The sequence below is a fragment of the Vanellus vanellus genome (assembly GCF_965231255.1).
Source record: "Vanellus vanellus genome assembly, chromosome: 1".
NCBI classification, from domain to species: Eukaryota; Metazoa; Chordata; class Aves; order Charadriiformes; family Charadriidae; genus Vanellus; species Vanellus vanellus.
The window spans coordinates 56,626,070-56,650,032 of NC_138905.1; the positions used below are offsets into that span (position 1 = coordinate 56,626,070).

Genomic DNA, 23,963 nt, shown 5'->3' on the forward strand with positions numbered 1-23,963 from the left:
AAAACTAGGCTGTGCTCAGGTGAGGGGAAGAGGAAAGCTTACCATGACTGGCATGGGGAACGCAGATCTAAATCACCCCATGCTGTGGCCCTGGCATTCAATGTGTGGCTTGTTGTCTTCTGCTCTCCTTTAGAGCAGCTCAACAGCAGTCACCCCCAAAGCAGAGGAGAACTGCAGGCTTGGTGCAGAGCTGGTCTGCACCACCCAGGGGTGATCGGTATGAGGATTACCCAAGGGAGAATACCGAAGCACCGGGCTTGCTTTCCTTATGCCTCCCAGTGACTTTCCACCATCTTCCTGAAGGTTTGCTACCAAATATGCCTTTTTTTTTTTTTAATACAAGATTCATTGTCCTACTTGTGTTTATAGCCAAACATCAAGCATTTTACTCCCATTTTCTAACAGCCTCTAACATCCATTCACATTGCAATACACCACTACTTTTGTTTGGCACTTGGCTGAGGGTCCCATCCATCCAGGTTCCCCCCTCCATTGTCTTCCACCAGCAGTTTCCTCAGGGGAGCTTGCTCATGTTATTTGCTTGGGATTTGTGGATGTTGCTGACGCTCACAACACAGCTGGCGTTATGTAGATGTTGCGCTCTGATCACATCTGGGTCTTCCGCGTGTGTAACGAACACCCTAATACAAGTTATTCACTATGCAACCAGCACTGTATACACACACACACAGATTGTATTTCGGGAAGCCCTCAACGGACCACCCACACACATGGTACCCAGCACACAACATGCAACATGTTCTCACATGATGCAATTAACTCCATGTGCACACAGCAATGGGCAGCACACAACTGGGTTTACTACACACACACACTCTGCAATTTAAGCATTCCTGTTCAGGAAATCCCCCAAAATATATATAATATACGGTAACCCACCACACGTGCCTTACATCTGACAGATCACCAGGCCAAACACGTGGGTGATGGGGCACCCACGTGCCATCTTGGTGCAGTGTCGATGGGACATCCACACAAGCTTACCTCATGCTCACGCTTCGGTGCCAAAAGGTGTACAATATATTCCAAGTGAAATAGGATCTTTTAATATCACATATCCAAACAATAGTTCTCATTTCAAAATGCAAAATAGGTCCTTTGAAGGTCAGCTGCTCCCAGGCTGTGTGAGCAGACTGGGGTACAGCCGACTGGCACAACTGTTGAGGTCAGACCTCATTTCTTTGGTAAGATACATGCCGGGAACAACGCGAATGCAGAGTTGTACCAAAAGCATCCATTTAGAAGACTAATTATTACTCCACGTCCCTTATTAGAGATTTGCATTTTAAAACAGTCATATACATTAAATAGCTCTCCGATGTCTAAATAGTGAACATTTGAATGAAGTAGCATATATTCTGCTACCCCCACCACTTCAAGAACAAGCAACACATGTGGGAGAGAAGGGAAACATTAAAAACAGGCTGTCTGTCTCACACAGTTTATTTAACAATAGGTAATAAGAAATCAATTTTTAACAGTCTATACAGTGATCGAAAGTTCATATTTATAAGTAATCAACTTTAATTGCATGATTTACAACATTTGAGGGTTTTTTGCTTTCTATTTTCAAGTTTTACAGAAAGTGGAAGAGGGTGGGAAAGGGGCATGGGAGAGAGAAAGCAAGCATAAAGAAGAAACCCCAGGGATTTTTTCTCAGGTTAAAATCATCCCGTTGGAATTGTTTCTTACCCTCTTTTTTATTTTTTTTTCCTTTGTTAGATGTAAAAATAACGAAAAAAAATTCTTTCAAGAAAACAGAAACCACAATATATATACTACATCCATTTGGCAGCTGCCCCTGTGTATTTGCAAAAATGTTGTCTTCTCTCTAAATGTACAAATTATTTTAATACTTGAAGTTTTTTTTTTTTAAGCTCAGACTCTTGTATAGAAAATTCTTGGAGGACAAAAGTAGACTTCAGGAGGGGAATGAGTTATTTAATATTTTTACATTTTTCAAAGAATTGACATATTTCCAACCAAAGAGGAAAAGATTGGTATTTATTTTTATATATATATATTTATATATGTAATGTATTTTTAAAGCAACATTAACCCCTTTTGTCCTCCGGTTTTAGGAAAAGGTTCTCCTGTAGGTGTTTTTTTTTGTTGTTTTGTTTTTGTTGCATTTTTTGCAGTGACATGAAGAAAAACCAGAATAGGGAAAATGTATACCATCTGCCTCAGTAAATAATAACTATCAATATTACATATTTTCATTAATTTAAAAAAAAATAAAACCTATTGGAGGCACGAGTAGGGCATCCTTTAGTGAACAGCCAAAAGACCACCCTCTTCCCGCAACCTCCCCAACGCACACAAGGAAAAAAAAACCAAGAAAAAGGACTGGTTATGATTCCAGCCATAACAAAAATATATTCTTTGTATTCTACTGTCCCTCAGGTTCGTTGTTGGTTTGTTTTTAAAACCACAAACTACTGCTGCAGAGTTCAGATGTGTTCCAGGGAAAAATGTTGTTTTAGCTAAGAAAGATTCAAAAAAATTTGTCTTCAGTACAAAAAGTCTTGAGAAAATAAGTTTTTTTCTTTTCTTTTTTTTTTTAATTTTTTTTTTTTGCTCCCAAAATGCTACAATGTGTCTAGTGTATGTCTAGTGTACTCTGTGAAAGGTTTGAATTCAAGTCTGAGTTCTCAGAGCTGAGCCCCAGTTCCGTAGCGCTTGTACCATGGAGGCCTGCCATGCCGGGATTGCTAGCAAGCTGGGAAAGCATTGCACTCTGGTCCGGGCTGGCAAAGTGCCCTTGATCCATGGGGTTTGCCTGGGCAGCTACCAGTCCTGGATGTGGGGAGCTGGTCTGCGGGGAGACGTGGTGTGGAGAAGGCTGAGGTTGCATCCGAGGGGACGGGCTGGAATGGGGGGGCTGGGACTGGGGCCGCGGTGAGGGTACAGGCTGCGGAGAACGTACTTGATTGGTGAGCGATGAAGGGAGCTGCTGGCCCTGTAGGTGCGGGGACTGGGCCTGATTGGGGAGCATGTGCTGCTGGGGGCTCATAGGATTAGGCTGAGCTGGGGATCCCATCTGCTGCTGAAGTAGCCTCTGCTGGAAAGCCTGCTGCAAACTGGCTCCTGTCTCTGCACTCATTGCCTGTGGAAGCTGGCTTATTTGTCCCATGTTTCCTTGCTGCATCTGCTGCATGTGATGCTGCATTCGCTGCTGCTGTTGCTGCTGCTGCTGCTGTTGGGGATACCCGACGCCCTGCGGCTGCTGAAACTGGTTGTGGTTGGCCATTCCCGGCCCCAGTGCTGGTCCTGCTCCCTGCTGCTGCTGTTGCTGCTGGTGGCGCTGCTGCTCAATCATCTGGTGCCGTCTCATCAGGAGGTCTCGGAACTGGGGAGCCATCCCCGAGTGATTCATATTCATCTGCTGTGCCTGAGGATTCATCCCAGCCATGGCCTGCTGTGGCTGCTGCTGCGGCTGCTGCTGGGGCATGCTGGGCCTCTGCACTCCCGCTTGCATGGGGTTCATGTTCTGCATGGCTGGGTTGGGGTGCACCCCTCCCTGCTGCCCTTGCATGGCCTGCTGCGGCTGGAGCCCTGGCTGACCCTGGGGGATGCCAGGCTGACCTGCCATCCCCTGGGGGTTCTGGGACCCCGCGTACTTGGCGGCCCGCTGCTTGATGAAAGCGGCCAGCAGCTGAGGATTGGAGTGAAGGATGTTAAGCACCTGCTGCTGCTGCATGGGTGAGCTGGGAGACCTGAGAGTCCGCAGTAGGTTTTGTAAGGCCGCCTGGGGCAGAGGTGGTTGTTTGGGCTGAGCAGCGCCAGGTACCTGACCCATCCCTGGCTGAGGTGCCATATTCATCGGCTGACCCGGCTGGGCTACTGACATCATGGATGGTCTCTGCATTCCTGGCTGCAGCTGAGCTTGGGGTAAGCCACCCTGCACCCATGGTGGCTGCTGCTGCATTCCTGCTGGCCCCATTCCTTGATCTATATGACCACCAGGACCTCTGCCTATCTGTGGAGGGTTCATTCCCATAGGCGGCATCTGGGGCATCTGGTGCTGAATCGGCCTTTGGAAGATCTGAACCTGTGCCATCTGACGCTGGGTCTCTGCTGCACGCTGGATCTGCATGGCCATTTCCACTGCTGCTGGAGGAGGACCCTGAACTGGTGGCTGAGGTGGCTGGGGTGGAGTTGGAGGAGTCACCTGGCCACCTGCCTTGCCCTGGGACACAGCGCTGGGGGGCTGAGTTCTTGGCATGGTGTAGGGTGGCATGCTGTTGGGAGGTGCAGGTTGAGGCTGCGAGGCAGGCTGGGGCGGAGGCTGGGGTTGTGGGGTTTGTGGTGTTGGGGGCTGCTGGCCTGTTGGAGTTGTTGGGGTGGCTGGCGTCGGCGAGGGTAGTCCTTGCTGCTGGCCTACCACACCAGTCCGCTGCATACTTGCCATCCTCCTTCGAAGCATCTGCGCCTGTTGCAGGCGATGCTGAAGTTGCTGTTGACGGAGCTTGTGTTTAATGTTGAGGCAGAAGGGCACTGGGCACTTGTTCTCCTGGCAGTGCTTCGCATGGTAGCAGCAGAGAGCAATGAGTTGCTTGCAGATGGGGCACCCTCCGTTGGTTTTGCGTTTGCAGCCTTTGGTGTGCTGGACAACCCGCTTCATCTTCTGACAGGACGGCAGTGAGCAGTTGGCATTACGACACTGGCAGGCATGGACCAGAGACTGGATACAGCGCTGAATGCTCAGGCGGCGGGAATCACCAGGGCTCTGGGTGGTTGCAGTCTGTTGGTTGTTGCTCTCGTCATCTAGACCAAGGCCTAATTTTTCCATCTTGTGGTCATGGTTTTTAGTGTTATAGCAGGTGATGCACAGGTCATAATCCTGGAAAGACAATTAAGGAAAAGTTATCAGTGTTCCTGAAACTCCATACAATAGATAAATGATGTCATGCCACCTCAACAAATTACTCCCAGTCTGTTCCAGGCAAATTGTTGCTCTAGGGAAAACTTCATCTTTCATACCATGTTGAGGTACTAGGGAAGGAATAAATCCAAATTATAGCCAGGGAAAGTGTGTGGGTGCAAGGGCGTCTGAAATTTACGCAAATATATATATATAGCTTGACAAACAAGTTTGCTCTGAGCTAGTAAGTCACATATTATTCAGCTAGGCCAGAAAAATCCCTTTCTTTCATGATAGGAAAGGAGAAGAAAAAGGCAAGGAACAAATAGCTGCCTGTCTGCTGCTGTTTCAAAAGAGGACAAGAGTGGCAGGAGAGGTACGAATTTTCAAAGAATAAAGGAGAATGAAAGCTACATTTTCAGTTTTTAGGTGAGTTAGACAGCAAAGTGTGCTGACAGAAGAACAGAGCAGCATTTACATTCTGTGAAAGCAACAGCACAGAGTTTGGGCTCAATAACTGATCTTTAAGAAAAAGATCGAAGTCCTCAGGATTCATTAACTCATAGGAAATTTAGAATTTATTTTCTGGTATATACGAGGAAATGGGAGCATAAATTTTTAAGCAGAGCTTTTCAGAACTGAATCTGAGAAAGTAATTTACTTCCAGCAGGCTAAAAACTTAAGTTACAAGCCAGACTCAAGGTTAGCCCAGCTTCTGGAGGGCACAGCATTGACTCAAACCACTGGGCTTGATCTTCAAACACACTGGTATTGCAAACACTTCTGAAGACAAAACCGCTGTTTGCAGCATTCTACAGAGAGCTAACAGGGTAGTGCAAGAGTCACCCAAGCACAGGAGTCCGACTTCTAGCATAGCAAAACCTCTGTGTCAGTGAGCCAATGGAGAGCCCTATTTACAGAAATACTACAGCACAACACCTCTGACTCCGGAACAAGAAAGGATGCATTGCTCTTCAGAAAAATCAGCTGATCCTACCATTACAGCTCAAGCAATTGCCACAGTTCCCAACTGCTTAAGCAGCAACACCTTAAATGCACTACAGGAAATACAATTCTACTTCAGTTCTCCATAGCTTGAAAGACGACGACAAAAATCACACCAAGTAGCAGATTAGTAGAATTGCTTGTTACAGAAAAATGTTTCCTCTCCTTTCTTTCTGAACTGTCAGAGGACAAGCTGTACAGATCTTTTTCCACCAGTTAATATTGAGAAATTAGTTCAGGTAAAGAGCACTCTGGGCACAGAGATACAGGGACACAAGTAGGGAGAACTTCACCAAGCATACCTCACAAACAGTGCAGTGCCATCTGGTCTCCACGTGGTGCTTGCACTCATTGCAGGTGTAAACAAAGCGGTCTTGGCTCTGGGTATGCAGTTCCACCAGCATGCACATGGTTGACCACTGAGCCCTTCGTAGTGAGGAGAACTCTAGGTGCTTGTCTCTCGCAAGGGTTAGGAAAGCATCACGGCCATCCATCAAGTCACATGGAATGAGTGGGTCAGGCTCAACGATGGGAGGCAGGGAGTTGGCTGCAGGTCCAGCAATGAGACGGATGACAAAGAAGACCTGAAAAGTAGAAAGACTTAATATGCTAGCCCATATCAAGATGTTTTTGTCACCACACTTCATTACACAGAGCATGTAATTCCAGGACCAACTAACACTTGAATGGCGGTGTGCTTGTAAGGGCTAGGAAATTTCAAACCTTTGGGTGCCCTGCAGGTTCACCTTCTTCAGAAGCATTAGGTAAGGTGCACTGGACCGAACTGTAACAGTAAAACTGTTGTGACAATCTAGACTGTAAGGAAGTTCTGTACGAGCACAGTTGTATTTATCCCCACTGCCCCTGCAGCAAAGGGCGTCCACGCTTACTGGTACTCGTCTGGTGTGCCATTCAATTCTCCAGCCAAACCTGTATAATTTAAAGGTCCCTTCCAACCTACACAATTCTATGATTCTACAGGGCACAACTCTGAAGTATCAAAGCTTTGTATATCTCTCTCCTTAAGTAAAATATGTATTTCTCATTCTATTAACTCTTACCTCCTTGTGCTTTTCCATAGTGGCATACAGCTTTTGGGAGAGGTCATTGGACACATTAGGCATGCCAGGCTTTTTCTTATTGCCACGACTCAAGCTGCTCTTGTTCTTACTTGTCTTTTTATTGTTCTTCTTTTTGGCATTTTTGCTGTCTCCCTTGCTCACCTATGAATTTTAAAGGTATGTTATGTCAGGTATCTAAGTCACACCACATCAGCATTTTAGTACTTTCACGTTTTCTATAACTGCAGGACAAAACTCACCACACAATAATTTACTCTGAAGACACCAGGGTCCCCTAACGCATTAAATTAATTCCATTAGAATCACTCCAAAAGCTACCAAGATCAGCAATACATAGTTCTAAAAATATTAAGAGCATAAATGCTCAGAAGTTGCAAGGGAAACATTGTTTACTGAAACCTGTTTGTCTGCTATAGTTGAACATGTAGAACCTCTTGGATAATCACAAAGGGGTTCAGTAGATAGCTTCTCAATGCAATTCAAAACTAAAAATAACTGAAAAGTACAACTGATATTGCACTAACCAGAGGTAAGAAAGACTTAATCCACCTAGATTTAATTTGTCACAGCTCTGACAGATTTTTATTTTTTAAACAGACTGCATTAAACTGTTTTTGATGTGAGGCTGTTGTTCTGAGTTCAAAAAGCATCAGTGGAGCAATTTCCAGTATGCCCCTTCCTCCTGTCATATCCTGCAACAGTTGAACAAAATGGGCCAGCTTAATTTCAATTATAATCGATCGGCAATGAACAGTTTATTCCTCTGTGCTTCTCAGAGGGCCCCTCAAAACAGTACAGCATATGATGATCAAGGATCAAAGCAATTCTTACCCAAATAAGCATTTTTCCTAAGCTTAAAATAACTTTGTCAGGATGGAAATTTCCAGTGAACGTGAATGACTATCGCTTCATTTGAGAGTATTGCCTCATTTTCAAGAAATGAAGTATGGAGGTCAATAGAGAGTTGAAATTACTTTTAACAATAAAGGTTAAATAGTAATATGCTGCAAGCTTCCCTCACCACAGGATTTTGGGGCCAAACTGCTGTGAAGGGTCAACTAAGTGTTGACCGACCTCACCCACAGAGCTAGGTCAGATGCCTCATGACTGGTTTCTGGTATATTAGAGGGGTGGGAACTTGCAGCTATGACAAGTGGAAAACAAACCTTTAAATAATACTTTCTCTAGCAAGATGTTAGCAAAAGCAAATTTGATATCAAGTTGCTGAATTCACAGGTTACTCTTGTGCTTAGTTTATTCAAAGTCCTGGAAAGAAGGTATTGCAAAGAGCATCACAGGGGAACCACCTTTTTTGATCCAAAGGTCTTTTAGGAAAAAGATTAATTCTAAACCCCAACAAAAATCTGGCATCTAACAAGGTGACGAAGTAGCAGTGTTTAAACAGAGTTAACTAACATACTACTGTGTGAGCAAAACTACTAATTTTATCTTCGATTCACCACCTCTTCAATAAAAGCTCAGAAGATCCAAGGATGGGCAGATGCATAAATTCCACATCTGTTCATTTTCAAATTTACTGTTGATCTAAGAAGCATACCTTTTTTTGTGATTTCTGGAACGTGAAAACACAGCTGTTGCACGTTCTCCAAAAAAATTGCACAGGACACCAGCAAGAAATTTCTCTAGTTTAAGTAGCCCTACAACAATTCAGCAGTATTTTGTGCTTCCAATCATCAATGCCCTAAAGCTTTCTGTTAGAAAGAAAAACCCTATACTGAGTAAACTACTAAATCAGAGCTCTCTTGTTACTTTCTCAGAATGTTCTGCTAAGATTGGCATCATAACATCTAAGTTAGAAAGAAAGGAGTTATTTGCTGTCCAAAAGCTAAAGCTTAAGGAAAAAGCTTCCAAGTCAGGCTGAGGTTGCAGCATGAATATTGATAACTGGATTTCAGCAGCAAAATATTCAACTAGCAACTGTTTCAGTCTAATTGACTTTGGTAATTAGTTAGGTTTACAGCCATATGAACAGCCACTGTTCATACAAATGTATCTTAGTGGAATTTTAACTGCTCTAATTTGTAAAATGTAAAATTGAAGTGTATCTTAGAGTGAAGCTAGAAAGCCAGTTAACCAAAAGGTCTAGCCCCCACTTGGGTTTTTTTTGATTGTTTTTTTTTTTTTCCCCCCCTTCAATTAGCCATAGGTAATCACAACTTTTACATTAGATCATGAAATAGCAGAAGCATTCTTACATCTGTGCTTTCATTACTAGTGTTTTCTTCTCTCTTCCGTTCTTCTTCCTCTTGCTCTAGTTCCTTAATGCTCTCCTCTAGAACATTAGGCCAGAAATCCCCTTCAAAGTAAGGTAGTTCTTTCGCGCTTGTTAGACGATCTTCTGTTGCCTGCTTAAATATATCCTGAAATAAGCAACACAATTGGTTACCATCATTACAAGTCAAATAAGTAAAGGCAACCTCTTCAATAAATGATAAAAAAAGGAACCAGCAGATCAAGCAAAGGAGAGCTTAATATTTCAATTCGTTTTATGAGGTCTCATTCTAAGCACAGATTTATTACTGCAGTAGTTACAGACAGTGCGTCAAATACATTTCAAGTATTCCCACTCTTGAAGAAATAAATCATTGCCATGTGATAGACCTCAATATGCATACTTACCAGGTGGGACAATCTAACAGCTATATTGTTGACAACAGCTGAAGTCCTGATAACTCCAAAGATTTTACATAATTCTAACTGTGTCAGCAGCCTAAACCTGCAATTTTTTTTAACACCGGAAGATTACAAGATTCCATACATTTTCTTTGTGTTAATGAAATTAAATTCACTCTCTTCTCTAGTATTCCTCAAGAATTTAGTTTGTTCTAAGGTTTCATTTCAAATCTCTTGCTAGAATGATTTCAGAAGCTATATGGTTTGAAGAGGATATATTTTAACTCTAAACTTTTAGTGGTCATTTAACTTAAAACTGATATAGTAAACTCCAAGAATCGGACACAATGCATAAGGAAAGGAAAAAAAACAAGATAAGACTGGTCAACACACCCTCCCCAATACAAACATACACTGCACAAACCTTGTAATCATGAACAATGCGCTCCGACACAGATTTGTCCAGCATCTTTTTGTACCACTCTTGCAGTCGTTTGGGTTTGGGTATCTTTTGGTCAGGAGGATGGCAATGGAAGATGTAGTCATCTCCTTCACTAGGTGGGCATGCCCAGATATGTCCAGTAGTATACCTAGTATCATTAGACAAAAAAAAAAAAGTACATGTGGGCGCCGATGATTAATACAAGGGCTTGCTCTCCTCTCTACCACGAGATGGAGCCACCACAAAGTTGGCTGGTGTTCCCAGATGGACAATAATTACAGCTCTCCAAGGTTTTAATTCTAGTGTTCATTCCAGCTTCATTCATGCAATACCATTACCCTCTTTTCACTAATTTTTTAAAATTTATCACTATATGCAGATTCGTTCATATAAAATGTACAAATTTTCTAGTCTAATTAAAAATCAAAGCCTGATATAGACTTGCAATTGCCACCTCCCAATTAACTAAGAGAAAGATAGAGACTAGGTATTTCAGTTGTAAAAGCCAGAATTCTTTTTCCTTGAGACAGTGCAGTCATTCACTATCTAGCAACATTTAAAAAAAACGTATTTACTTAAACACACAATTCACTTTTCTACTGTAAATCCTGTTTTTTAACTTTCAGAATCAGTTTTAAAAGGTTTCACAATTGTATCTGGGAATAAACAGTAACTGTAAACCTATGCTGTTGGGTGTACAATCAAAGTACTATGAAGACAGATTACATCCAAATAGTACCACCTGCAGAGAATATAATACCACAAAGATCACTTCTTCATCCTCAGTTCTTCTCTATTAGTTTTTTGAAAAGAACTCCAACAGGAGGAATAATCAGATCTCAAGTTAGAGAAAAATAAACCATCCTTGCCATGTTGAGAAAGAGCTCTGCAGAACCCTAACCAAACCCTAGGAACTGCAGCCAGTTGTCATTCCTTCTGCCCAAGAAGGGAGAGATGATACTGCAGGACCAATATTGTTTTCCCAAAATGAGAACCTGATGTTACCCATTAGCACAGGAAACAGCATTAAGTAAAACTGAGGCCTGAGCTCTATGCACCAATTTTACAGACTCACAGGTTAGAAAACACAGTAAAAAAAAGCAGAAAGCCTAACGTATGCTTTCGAAGTAGTAAGGAATGTATCATCTCACTGAGGTACTGAAGACAGTACCACCCACCTCCATTCTGACTTCCCTAATTCTTCTCATGCAGATACTCTAAACATAGTCCCTAACAATTTCTTCATGAATAACTCTCTGCCAAGCTACACCAGATACTTCTGAAAATAGATTGATGTTTACTTCACTGCCTTTTCTGCTTCAATAATCATGGTCACTTAATTTCCACCTTTCTCATTTCTTCAGTTGTTCCGTGTTCTCTTTTGTGCTGTCCCAAGTATACTCTTCTCTTTCTCTTGCAACCTTTCAGTTTCTCACAATTTCAACTACTTGTTCTACAAGAGATTTCATAGTGGCCTTACACAGCTGTTACAGAGTTAATCAGTACAGACAGAATACACTTACCTTTCTCCTCATAAACACGGGTAAGAACTTACTCGCCATCCCAAAGGAATGACCTGATTAAAGCAGTGGCATTACAGTCCAGATAAAAAGGTTCATGTTTTTTATGTAGACTCAAGGAATTTCTATTTAAGTCTGGAAATCTAAAAATATCTGAAGCATAAGCCTCTCCTGAAGAGTCCGCGATCCCTTTTTGTTTTGTCCTCTTTTCAACGAAACACAGTTGTTGCCAAGTTATACTATCACCAGTTGATATTTAGGCACCATATTCGGCACAATAGCATCTAGTAATTTTATTTGCAATAACAACTACCTAGAACAAATGCTGCACAGAAGAAAACATTAAAAAAACACTTACCCTAGTTTCTTGACGTATTCTAGATATCCAATTAGTATTTCATGATAGACAGCAGTCCTCAAGCATTTAGGGCGGAAGAAATGAACACTATCAAGGTAAGATATATACACTCGTCTGGGGAAAAAAAAAAGGCATGATGAGAAGCAGAGATTTCAAAGTAGTTCTGCAAGTTTATTCACGTTATTTTATATTCGAAACTTCCAATACAACAGCAATCTTCTAAGCCTTTGATCCTAATTCACCTCTAGAAACTCAATATTCTTCTGATATCCTAGCCTCATCTCTCCAAAACTATCCAGTCCCTTCCTTAAGAATACTGACAATTGCTCCTTTGGGCAACACACTCTGCCAGCCAGCAGCTCCAGTAAGAAGCAACTCTAACTGACATATTCCCTACAGAAGCTACTGTGTTTCTTAAAGCTAACAGCACTAAGAGTCTTCACATATGCAACAATGAAGCTCTCTACAGAACTTAAGAAGGTTCACCCAACTGAGACAGTACCAAAATAAAACAAAACTTCCGTGCAGCTCTTTACCTTTGATTGGGTGGAGGGCAGTCTGAGCCATACTCCTGTACATGCATCCCAAAGAAGCACAAGTCTACACCATCAATTTCCTCAAAGGCAAAAAGCGCTTTTGTACGATAAGGGAAAGACTCAGCCATCTCTCCGCTGTCTACAAACCTGCAGATTACAGAGGGTAAAGCAGAATACCAAATACATTCACATATTAGAGAATACATGTAAATAGATAAAGGCAACAACAATGAAGGCTAATGTAAGTGTAATTTTAGTGCAATTTTAAAGTTAAATGCTTACAGACTACTCAAAATACAAGGCAACCACCCATCTATGAAAAAGATGACGCTCACCACAACTAATTAATATGCTGCTAGAACATCTGTTTTTCAAGAACTGGTCAGTGGTGAGGTTTTGAATACAACAATCTATTTTTTTGAAATAGTAGCACGTAAGTAAATTCAAGTGTCTTCCACCTCCCCCAGAAGAAAGCAAAATTGGAAATGGAAAGAACATACCTTGCTTTCATTCCTGGTTTTACTTCGACAGTTTTGTCAGATGCGTGTACCACCCTAACCGTAACCTCTCCTGCCTCAGGGTGATTCTGTCGTCTTAGGAAATCATTGACTCTGTTCTCCAAGAAGGTACCAAGTCTTGTCGCTGGTAACCCTGAAGGAGGAAAATACGGCTCTAAATATATACAAAACTGAACTGTTCAAATGTGATTTCTCTATTCAGATGTTAATTGAAAAGTGACTCTTAATGCATGCAGTACGTTACCATAAATTAAAGCTTTAAGTCTAAACACTAACAGTTCTAGATGAGGTGAACTGTTTTTCACCTGCAGATATATTTATGGTTTATACATTATTTAAATGAAGAAAGAAACCATATTTTGACCCAATTTCTATCTGTCTTAAAAGTCAATCACAATTAAGGCTCCTCCTGAATAGAAGCTATCAATTACTTAAACCATATTACAAAACACTGCTCTCAGTGCTTCAAGAGCAGACGTTGCATTTGGAAGTGTATTCTGTCTAAAAAGCCACACTAGCCAAGTTAATCTCTCCACTTACCAAAATAATTTATTTCAATAACAGGAAGAAAAAAAACTAAGTACAACTGTATCTGCAAGTAACATTCAGTTTAGAAGTTTCTCATTTTCAAACAATATTCATACACAAGAAGTACAAAACCTAGAGCTGAAAGGAAGGTTAAGACTTCTGGTGTAACAGGGCCTGTCTCACCGCTGTCCATTATTTCTGGTACAGTTATGTATCCACCAATCAGCTTTTCATTTTTTCCAACTGGACACCATTCAGTAAAGCATCACTATACTACTTTAAGTATGTACATTAAGAATACATACAGGTTGCTAGAAACAAAACTTTTCCAAAAAATGTAAAAGAACCCTTGTAGTCTTCCTGTACTCTTGGGGAATCTAGGAAGTTTTGATTTTGGGGATTTTGGAAAAAAACTCAGATGTTGAAACCGTTCATTGTGTGGTTTGCTTTCCAGTTGAAGAGAACACTTTTTGTGACTGAACTGTAAGCCATCTCCCAGATTTCAAGACAATTTCCAGTCTTTGATATCATCTTCCTTCTTTTTCCAAAGAAGGACCTTAAGTAGTAACTCCTTAACACTACAGTTATATTGTTAGAATCTTGATGGTATTGGTTGGCTGGGAATTTCTTTCTTTTTTTTTTTTTTTACTTTTTTTTTTTTTTAAACAGAAATGTAAATACTCACTGTTTCTAAGAAGTACACCAACCTAAGAAGCTTCTGAAAGATTTGTTTTGTCTATAGAACAGATGGACAATGACTGCTCATATTTCCTCCTACACTGCCTTCAAATCAGCTGCCTTGATCAAGAGGAAATGTCTATAGAGAGTTTTGTCACCAACTGATGCAATCTTTATCTCCACCAAACCTTTTAAAAGCAGCAGTAGTCACGGTGACTTGAACACGTTATCATAAATTTGTTAGGCTACAGTCACACAGCAACTATTTCCCAATGCTATTAATACTGCAATTGAGATAAAAGTATGTATTATCTTGCATTTGCAGTGCTCTGAAACAGTACATTAACCCTCTACAGCAGACTATTAAAAAATGACAACACCTTTGAATGCAAACATTCAGAACATTACAGAACTGATGTTCAGAACTAACCAAAAGTATCCTCCTTTAACTCAAAAAATTTAAATAAATGCAAAATGAGCATAAAAGCCACCTCTTCCCCATTCTTAACAAATTAGTTAAGATTTGTTGGTGCAAGTGTGAGAATCTTACTTTTAGCAGAGAATTTGTTCTCTTTCCTGGTTCGTCCTGTTTTCTTCAGGCAGCCATCACAGACAAAGCTGAAGTAAAAATAGGAGAAAGTGAAAAAAAACCCCTAAGTCAGACTGTAAAGTTCCTTAGCATCTTAGAAGCAAAATCTTTCACCAGATCTTATCCTGTCTGGAAAATACTTTAACTGAAATTTGAAATAAAAGACAGCACAAAGAACAAATAGTGCTAGCAGAAACAGCCCAACTGTTTCAGAGCTGCAGAAGAGGATCTAAGCTCCAGGGGGTACACCTCCAGTCAGTCACCCATGTCACCACCTGCAAGCCCAGGAAACAGGGTCTCCACTGGCAAGTCTAACAATATTGACTTAAAGTATTCACAGAATCACAGAATTATCAGAGTTGGAAGGGACCTCTAGAGATCATCTAGTCCAACTCCCCTGCTAAAGCAGGATTGCCTAGAGCACATTACTCAGGACTGCATCCAGGCAGGTCTTGAAAATCTCCAGGGAAGGGAACTCCACAACCTCCCTGGGCAGCCTGTTCCAGTGCTCTGTCACCCTCACCGTAAAGAAGTTTTTCCGTGTATTTGAACGGAACTTCCTGTGTTCTAACTTGTGCCCACTGCCCCTCGTCCTGTTACTTGGAACCATTGACAAGAGCCTGGCTCCATCCTCCTTCAACCCACCTTTTAGATACTTGTACGCCAAGTATTGGCATACAAGAATACGCTTGTATTCTTTGACAAATAGTCTCAAACTGCTCTCTGTGATGAAGATGAGGTACTCCGATGCATAAAGCAAAAGGCTGATTTTTTTCTAAATGACCAAGTATACTGTAGCATGAAGTGATGGGCAGATCATTCCTCAGTTACAAGATGTCTACCCTCTTCTGCAACAATGTAGATGGGACAACTGCATGGTGCAAGTTATAGCTTTCTTGTCAAGAAAAGGAACATTTAAGCCACTAGAGCTTTATCTACATATAATTTATCAGGTTTTTTAAAAGCTTTTAAAGCAGTCAGAAAAAAAACCCAGTATTTTTATCAAGAACTATGGAGTATCTAAAGACGACTAGATTGTTTTTAAGATTTAATCTCATCACTGAGATCATAAAAGTGAATTCAGCTGTTAAACTCTTCAGTTGTTACAAAGTTTTTTTGAAGATGACAAAGCGATACAATTTAGAAAATAGATTAGTATGAAATTGTTACCAAAACTAAAAACATCTTTGCATGATGGACTAGTATCTTTAAACATAAAGGGCTGAAACATAAGCCTGAAAGGCCCTCTTCCACACACAGGAATGTTAGAAACATTTAAGATTACAGACAACTTCACACACAACACAGTAAGATATGATGCCTAAAGTTGATGTTATCCTATATATTCTGTAAAATTTTCAGGTGGGAATGCAGCTTCTTCTTAAATATAACCAATATAAGGAAGTTTATGCACTAACTTACTAGTAGTAAATCTATCATATACTGTCTACTTAAGAAGGAGAAATTCCTCACCCAGAAGGCCAGATTATCTCATTATGAAGAACACAGATCTGGTGCATTTTTCTTCCACACTCTATACATTCAACAAATCTGTAGAAGGAAAAGAGGGGGACGGGAAGCAAGGTTAGTAGTACCATTACTTGCTTGTGTATTCGTAATATTTTATTAGAGGAGTAGCAGCATTTAGGCTCTTGAGCCTTTTTAATATATAGAGGATGTCTATGCTGACAAGTCTCCAGCATGAATTAACAATCTGTGAGCTCAAGTCAGGTAGACCATGCAGGGACACATTACAATTACCATTTGCTTGCCTTACCACCATTTACTTCACTCATTTTTTAAAGTTAAGCCTTTTAGGTATAAAATCTGTAAACCGCTTGTTGCTATAATGAAGAGGAAAATGGATTCACAGGTGTCGGAAGGGAAGAACCAGGAGAAATAGTTGGCTGTTAGTTGCCCCGCTATGCTTGAAGCCTGTGCTCCATTGCAAATATACTGCAGAAAGGCAGGAAGGAAGAAAACAGAAGCAATATCAAAGTAATTTTCTGAAGCCTAGCAGAGATTTAAGGACAACTGAGGTAAGTGATAGGGTCTACTTCACAGATGTTGGTGAATATAATTCTCCAAAATACCTAAGGTTGCTTCATGTTTCAGGAAAATCTGACTCCTTCTGAAAATGACTATTTATAAAAGTGAGACTTTGAATGAATAGCTGTCATTTACGTAGGGCATATGGTATCATACTGTAAGTTAGGCTTGTATTCTAGCATTATCCTGTATCTTCACAGTAACAAAAGGGAAAGAAAAGTTATGAATAAAGTTACTATTCTCTCCTTCCCACAGCCCTTGTAAAACAGAAGAACTGGCTGACTCTTATGCCATTAGAAGGATGGTCTGGGAAGAATATATATCCTTTTTGCTCATTCATTTGGGAATGAAGATGTTTGCAGAGTAGCAGCATAGGTGTATAATGCAGGAGCATGTAAAGTGGCTTCAAAAAACCCCTCAGGAATATAAAGAAAAGCAGCTGAGTCACCATCATCTTAACTGTACTGAAAGTCTACAGTTCCGCTTCCAGAGCGGTGTAGAAGAACCGGCTGATTCAAATTGAGTAACTTTTCCTTCTACTACAGCTGCCTGTGAAATATGACAACTAGCAAAGCCAACAGCATCAAAAGAGCTACTGCCAAATGACTCAAATCAGTTCCAAGACTTGAGCATTTGCCACAGCAGGGCTTCAAAGCAGAGTTATGTGTGTTCATCCTTCCATTGAATCCCTGTTTAAGACGACAAAATGCACTAATTTCAGCCCATAAATACAGTGTTACATATTTCTCAAGTACAGCTGTGGTGGTTTGGGTTCTCAGGACAGAATGCCAGATATGCTGCTTACTGAGCAGCCCTTACTGGCTAACAGACCTACATGAAATTTGGAATATATTAAAAACCAAAGCTGATGGTGAATAACACATCTTTTATAAAATAATTATAATGAAATAAGGATCATTCAGAGAGTGACAGCATTACTTACAGTTCAGGGTCCAGTGTATCGTTTTTCCTTTTTGAAAACTGTTCTTTGTTTATCGTGCTATGGAGAAACAGGCAATAAAACACAGTTTTAACACAAGACAACATACATTCATGCCATACCACACATATTCACACACCAAGACAAAATGTGCAAGCAGATATTTTTAAACACTCACTGACATTACAAGGAAAGAAGTTTTATTTCACAAAGCGACAGACAGCTAAAGTATATGTCACCCTTGACTCTGTCCAAGGAAAACATCGTTTTCTATGGGACAATAGCTTGTAGAGAACCACACTGCTCCTCTATTCAGTTTTACTACAGGATAAATAGTAAAACTTGCTAACATTCAAGTTTTGGACCAGTCTGATCAGTATTTCATAGTGAAAGGACTATTTGATATGCCTGATATTCTGATGGCAGAGAACTCCATTTATCTTTGATTACTGAGAAAGGCAGGTTATCTTATTTGAGATTCCCCTAGCCCTCCTCCTAGTTTAACTTTAAAGGATAAATTTCAGCTTCCAAACCCTGCAACCCCAGCCCCACCATTAGTCTACACTATCTTTACCGTCCCTATAGCACTTGCAAGGCCAGAAATTCCCTCTTTTTGAGAGCGATGTCCCAGTTATCTTTTACACTAATCTGGTACAAACCAGTCCAGAACAATCAAACAATACCACCCAGATCTCTGAGAATTCACCTCAAAGAGGGTGCTGTATAACATGAGAAGATAAGTACCTGCCTCTCTGAGAAGCAATGACAGAGACTCAATCCAACTTGCATGAGGTGCATTAACCTTCCTATCCTTTTATTTCAGAGTTTATTCCGAATAGTGCCACCTGCAGAATACTTCAAGCTTCTCATCAGTTAAATGAGGGAAGTTCAATCTCCCAATTACTTTAAACTATTATTACAACACGGTGAGTAGAACTGTAAACAGGACCTGGCATATATACTTCTAATCTTTTTTGCTTTTGTTCATTTTAAGTACAGATTGTGGGAAGAGAGGAAGGGAGCAGGATCTCTATGCCCCAGTAAAAGGAGTTCCTAAAAGAAAGCCTGTAAGCAGGTGGGAGAACATTCAAAAGTGTACTTGCTCCTCATGTGCAGCCTATAGCCTCCATTTTCACTATACAACAACCAAGCATTTAAACCAGCTATGAAAAAGAATACCAGGAGCTGGAAGTACCTTCTTACCCATTGCTTGTGTTCAAAAAGCTTTTGATTGCTTTCATTATTGAAAAAAAAAAAATAAAATTGTATCCAGCATCTGTGTTCCCAAATCTAGAGTCAAAAGCACTCTATGCTGCCTTCTACCCTGACTCAAGGGTTTGTGGCCAACCATTCCAACTTGTGTATGAGAAATATTGTACTCTCTCAGCAGCTAAACAAAAATTTATAAAAATGAATATTTCATGTTTATTTATACATTTATTTACATGTATATAGATACTTGCTTCTTTCATGTGCAAGTACTTCATATCCCACATCTCACAGTAACAAAACCGGGCAATATTGACTAAACTTTGGGTCTTTGCTTCTAATGGAGTAGTAATTGATACTATCCACAGGGAGGTGGCCCATTGTACTGACCAGCATACAAATATTATTTCTTCCTTGTTCCTTCCAGAAAGGCAGAGGTACTCTTCTATCTTCCCAAGCCCCAATGGATTCTTTCACTACTGTTCTAAGTACATCCATCAGCGCAACCAGGATTTGATAACACACTGCTAAAGACAACTTCTACTTCCAGTGAAAGTTAACTCAGTTTATCCAATTACCAACTTGGACAACTCTCCCCTGGCTTCAGACTTTCCTAAATTCCTCACTTGCTTCCACCTGCAGTGTTGCTGCAATGCCCTCTGCCAAGGAGTGTTCTTTAACAGCCCAAAGACTAACTGCCTGGCACTCATCTGTCCTTGAAGGGCTTCCTTAATCTCCCAAAATTCTGTTTCAAGACTTTTTTGGGGAGGCGTGAGGAAGGTACAGGAGAATGAAAGACTGTCCCAACAGTTTGCAACCAGCATGGAAAAAGCAACTAAATCCATGCACAGCCTTTTACCATGATCTCCTCAGTAACTGCATGGCATTTCTTGTAAGCAGATGGCACTGCAACAGTAAAATATTTGCACAGGAAAAGGAGGTTGCCTGCTTCTGATTTGGATGAAAAACAATCTGAAGTTGAATACAAGTTTAATAGCACAGCCAGTCTATAAACAGAATGGTACAGTTGACTATTTCAAACTATGTCTGTCACCTACCTGCCTGAAGGCATGCTTATTTTTCTGCAGTAGAATACTTGCACTTATTTTTTCAGAAAAGCAGTGATTCTCTTCTTTCCTCTTTATCGGTATAGCTGCAATTTTAAGCACTAAGTCCTTATTTTTCACTACAGTTCAGTCAGTCCAGATTTGAAAGAAAAAAAATCTATGGCACAAGTCCAGGCTTTTATGAAGAATATCTGGTCCACCTTCTACTAGCCTATAAACAGCAAGGGTTACCTAAAACTAAACTCCTTCCCTTTGAGAAAGCACTGTAGACCACAACACAGCTTATGAATGCACAGCCCAAGCAAACACAAACAACTCACGTTTGAGGTTGTGATGGGTCATCTCCCAGAGAAACGCTCTCCCCTTGGATTTCATTGAAGCACTTCTCACAGAAATGATACCTGTCAGCAAGAAGGCCATATTTGGGTGAACTGTTCCGTCCACACAACACAGCCCAAGCCAAGCAACGGAGCCACCAATCACAGCAGGCCAAGGAAGGGACAGGAGCAGAGAGCAGGTCATCAACGGCGACAAGGATATTCAATGATGCAGATTTATGGGCCCCACATTGTGTTTGGTTGGTTTGGTTTTTTTGGTTTTTTTTTTTTTGTGCAATCAAAGCCAAGTGCAGACAATGACAAGCATGAAGGAGAAAAAAAAATAACACACACGAACAAACAAAGAAATGGGGGTTTGCAGGACAAAAAACAAAAACATGGAAGCAGGACAAGACAACACAAAGCAGAAAGCCAAGGCAAAGCACAGATTAGCATTGAATCTCTCAAATGCGTTCACAAGCAGCAAATGATTAAAGCAAATTAAACAAGAGTATTCCACTTTAGCATACCCATACCCTCTTCATTTTAATAATCCATGCCATATACAGCAAAGAATTAAAATGAGAGAGGGGAAAGAGCAGAAGGAAGGAAGAACTGCTATTCTGACTTGTACATCAGCACAGCAGTTCTGTTGGCAGGAGGATTTGCAGATCAATGGAAGAGGGATAGTCTTCCATCTTAAGTGTAGAAATGCTGAAAGGCCACAGCATTCTCTCCCAGTTGAAAGGGAAAGCTAAACATCAGAAGCTTCAAGAACAATAAAATCTGTCCTCAAAAATCTTACAGACATTAATTATATAACTGTCAAACTGTATGTTAACTAAACACCTAACATTAACTACACACAACACTCATATTGATGCGATTCTGCCATAGCCCAGTTTGAGTACAGAACAGTCCAGGCACCAATACAGCAAGCATTACAGAGCAAGATTTCATTTATACTTGAATAAAATGGTGATTAATTCAAGATTCTACCCCAGCCCTCAAAAATGTTCTACAACTGTGGCCTCTCCATTACTAAGGCATGTTAATTGAGTGCACAAGACATCTAAAAATAAATAAAATTCAAACAAGTTTATTATAAAGCCACACAAACCAACACTATAGCAGCTGTTAGGCACAAAAGACAGGTCTCTTAACCCTCTCTCCCAGTTTTCATCTGAGTTAATGTAGAGAACAGAACTTCTGGAATTGTACGTTTCAGTCTATAGATATACATGCACATGTGCATATAATGTAATTTACAAGTCACATGTGCACCTGTTGTAGTACAAACATTCCTTTCTAATGTTTGAAAACATGGAAAGCTATTAGATTCTTGAATAATAGCCTTTTGGTCCATCTAGTGCTTGTCCATAGATAAATGTAAGCAGAAGGTACTGACATGATATGAAGACCTCTATGCTACTGAAGTCTAAAACTGCAATAGTTATTATGGGATACTATAAGCTTATTTTCTACTTCTTCACTACTAGAAACCTCCACTCGCTGCTATAAACCTTTGCGAAGCCTAAGAAGGTTAAATATAACTCCTGTAGCTCTCTGGTTGCTTTCACCTGACCAGGTGCTTAAGAAAACTACCATTCTTGCAAAATCTTCTTGGCTTTCAGGTAAAAGACTTAGTGTTTTTGTTGTTCTGGGGTTTTTTTTTTTTTTTGGTTGGTTGGTTGGTTAAGTTGTTGGAAAGAATGGAGAGCAGGAACCAAATTGATGGAGGTGACAGAGTTTGGAGGTAACCAGTCCTCTGCTCTAACAGGTACATTCTGGTGACAGGCCAGGGGATATGGGACTGTTAAAGTGTGTATTTCCCTGCTCCTTCCTGCCCCGCTACCCCAACTGGCAAAGAGATGCCTCACAAGAAACCTTCTTTCAAGAAGTTAAATCCTTTAATAAGCCCCAAGTCAAAAAACACATTCAAAAGACCTGTAGAAGTGACAGAACTTTACAGAGCTGCTGACAGCTACTGCAAGGCAACTCCCTTAAGGAAACTTGTGGAGAAAAAGCAAGCATCAATCTACTGAAGATCTGAACACACAAACCTTCCAATGAAGATTTGCACAACAAAAATACATTTTCTCTTCACAGTGTTAACATCATGAGAAAAACAAAGACTTGCCATGTATAATATGTATTATGAGCATTAATATGCTTGCTGCATAGTTTACTCAGTGTTCTGCATGAAAAACACTGCTGCATGGTAGGAAGCAAAAGACAGACTTGTATATATGACTTGTAGATAACTGAAGATTTAATTAACTGCAGGATAAAAATTTAGTAAAACATCACATTTCTGCAAACAAAAGAGGAAGAGCAAAGACTGCATTGAACTTCTGCAGAAAGATCGTTATCACACAAGGTAAACTATTCAAGGGCACTTCCAGCAGACTTTTATCTTAAAACACAAAGGTATACACATATGAAGAGGGTGTATATGTAAACACATGCACGCCTTTTAACAGATTGATTGCAACACGCACAAAACCGCACCAAGCAAGTTTTCCTTACCTGTTCTGGTAACTGTAGTAAGTGGCATCTCGAGGGATTGTGCAGAGCTGTTTGCCATAGCAACACAAAGTCTGTGGCGAGAACTCCAACTGCAAAGAGGAACCGGTCATCTTAGCACTCATACATGTTTTCACTTGCTCTCCATGGGAAGCAAGCGTGACCCAGACAACGATCATTTCCACCTTACTCTGTGCACAGATCTCCCAGCACAGCAAGGGTATAAAGTGCTAGCCATAAAGAATGTTCATTGGGCCGTTATACTCAAGTTTGCTCTTCTCCAATGATGGAAAGCATATCAAAACAAGACGATGGAGATATATAGTCTCAATATACAGTGAAATAGAGTGCACTTATTCTGCAGTAACAAAACCACATCTGTTTAATTTGCAATAGCAAGCATGCTCTCCCTAATCAAAATAAGCCTTCAATTACTGACTTCTTCCCCTCAAGGGCTTATATACAAATAGATGATTTAAGCACTAGAAAGAATTTAGAAGATCCATAAAACCCCCAAAAATCAGCCTACTCGGGATTGCTAAATTCTGGTAGATTTTCAGAATTTTTGACACACCGTAACTGTTAACAACTGCAACTGCTGTATTTTTCCCCCTCAATACCAGGGAGCAAGCAGCAAACTAAAAATATTTATTTTCTTACCTTTCTTCCACAGCAATAACCAAGGCTCTGCATAACTGGGTCAATTTCTTGCTCAAACACCTCTGCCAGTTTGGAACAGTACTTATACACCCGGGATGTTTTGCGGTTATACAGCCAGGCATTATTGAACATAAGCCAGATGTCATCTACATATTGCCACGGTTCCTGATACTGTCCTGTGTCCAGCTTCCTCTTGATAGTAGAAAGGTCCATAGGGTTCTTCACTATGTCAAAATAATCCTGCAAGTATACACAGTGTATCATAACACTGCTACAGAACTGTGTTGTGACATGACAGCAGGTACATTCTCAGCATATAAATTCTTCTGCAGCACATCAAGAAAAACAGGTTCCTCCCTGACTTAATTGTCAAACTGCTTGTGACATACAATGAAAACTCTAAGTAATACCATATCA

The 23,963-nt window shown here is 40.6% G+C and overlaps 1 protein-coding gene across 1 annotated transcript in view; it reads right to left on the reverse strand.

Annotated features, from left to right (window-relative positions):
- Positions 1–1,446: 1,446 nt before the first annotated feature.
- EP300 (EP300 lysine acetyltransferase) overlaps positions 1,447–23,963 on the reverse strand; it is a 63,586-nt gene continuing 41,069 nt past the window's right edge. The window contains exons 18-31 of the mRNA XM_082498817.1: positions 23,547–23,786; positions 22,890–22,978; positions 20,364–20,444; positions 17,771–17,827; positions 16,252–16,329; positions 14,740–14,807; positions 12,966–13,116; positions 12,466–12,612; positions 11,930–12,043; positions 10,034–10,199; positions 9,192–9,356; positions 6,955–7,116; positions 6,196–6,477; positions 1,447–4,867 (exon numbers count right to left, since the gene is read on the reverse strand). Coding sequence (XP_082354943.1) covers positions 2,624–4,867; positions 6,196–6,477; positions 6,955–7,116; positions 9,192–9,356; positions 10,034–10,199; positions 11,930–12,043; positions 12,466–12,612; positions 12,966–13,116; positions 14,740–14,807; positions 16,252–16,329; positions 17,771–17,827; positions 20,364–20,444; positions 22,890–22,978; positions 23,547–23,786 — 4,044 coding nt within the window. The 3' untranslated portion in view covers positions 1,447–2,623. The remainder of the gene's footprint in view (positions 4,868–6,195; positions 6,478–6,954; positions 7,117–9,191; positions 9,357–10,033; positions 10,200–11,929; positions 12,044–12,465; positions 12,613–12,965; positions 13,117–14,739; positions 14,808–16,251; positions 16,330–17,770; positions 17,828–20,363; positions 20,445–22,889; positions 22,979–23,546; positions 23,787–23,963) is intronic.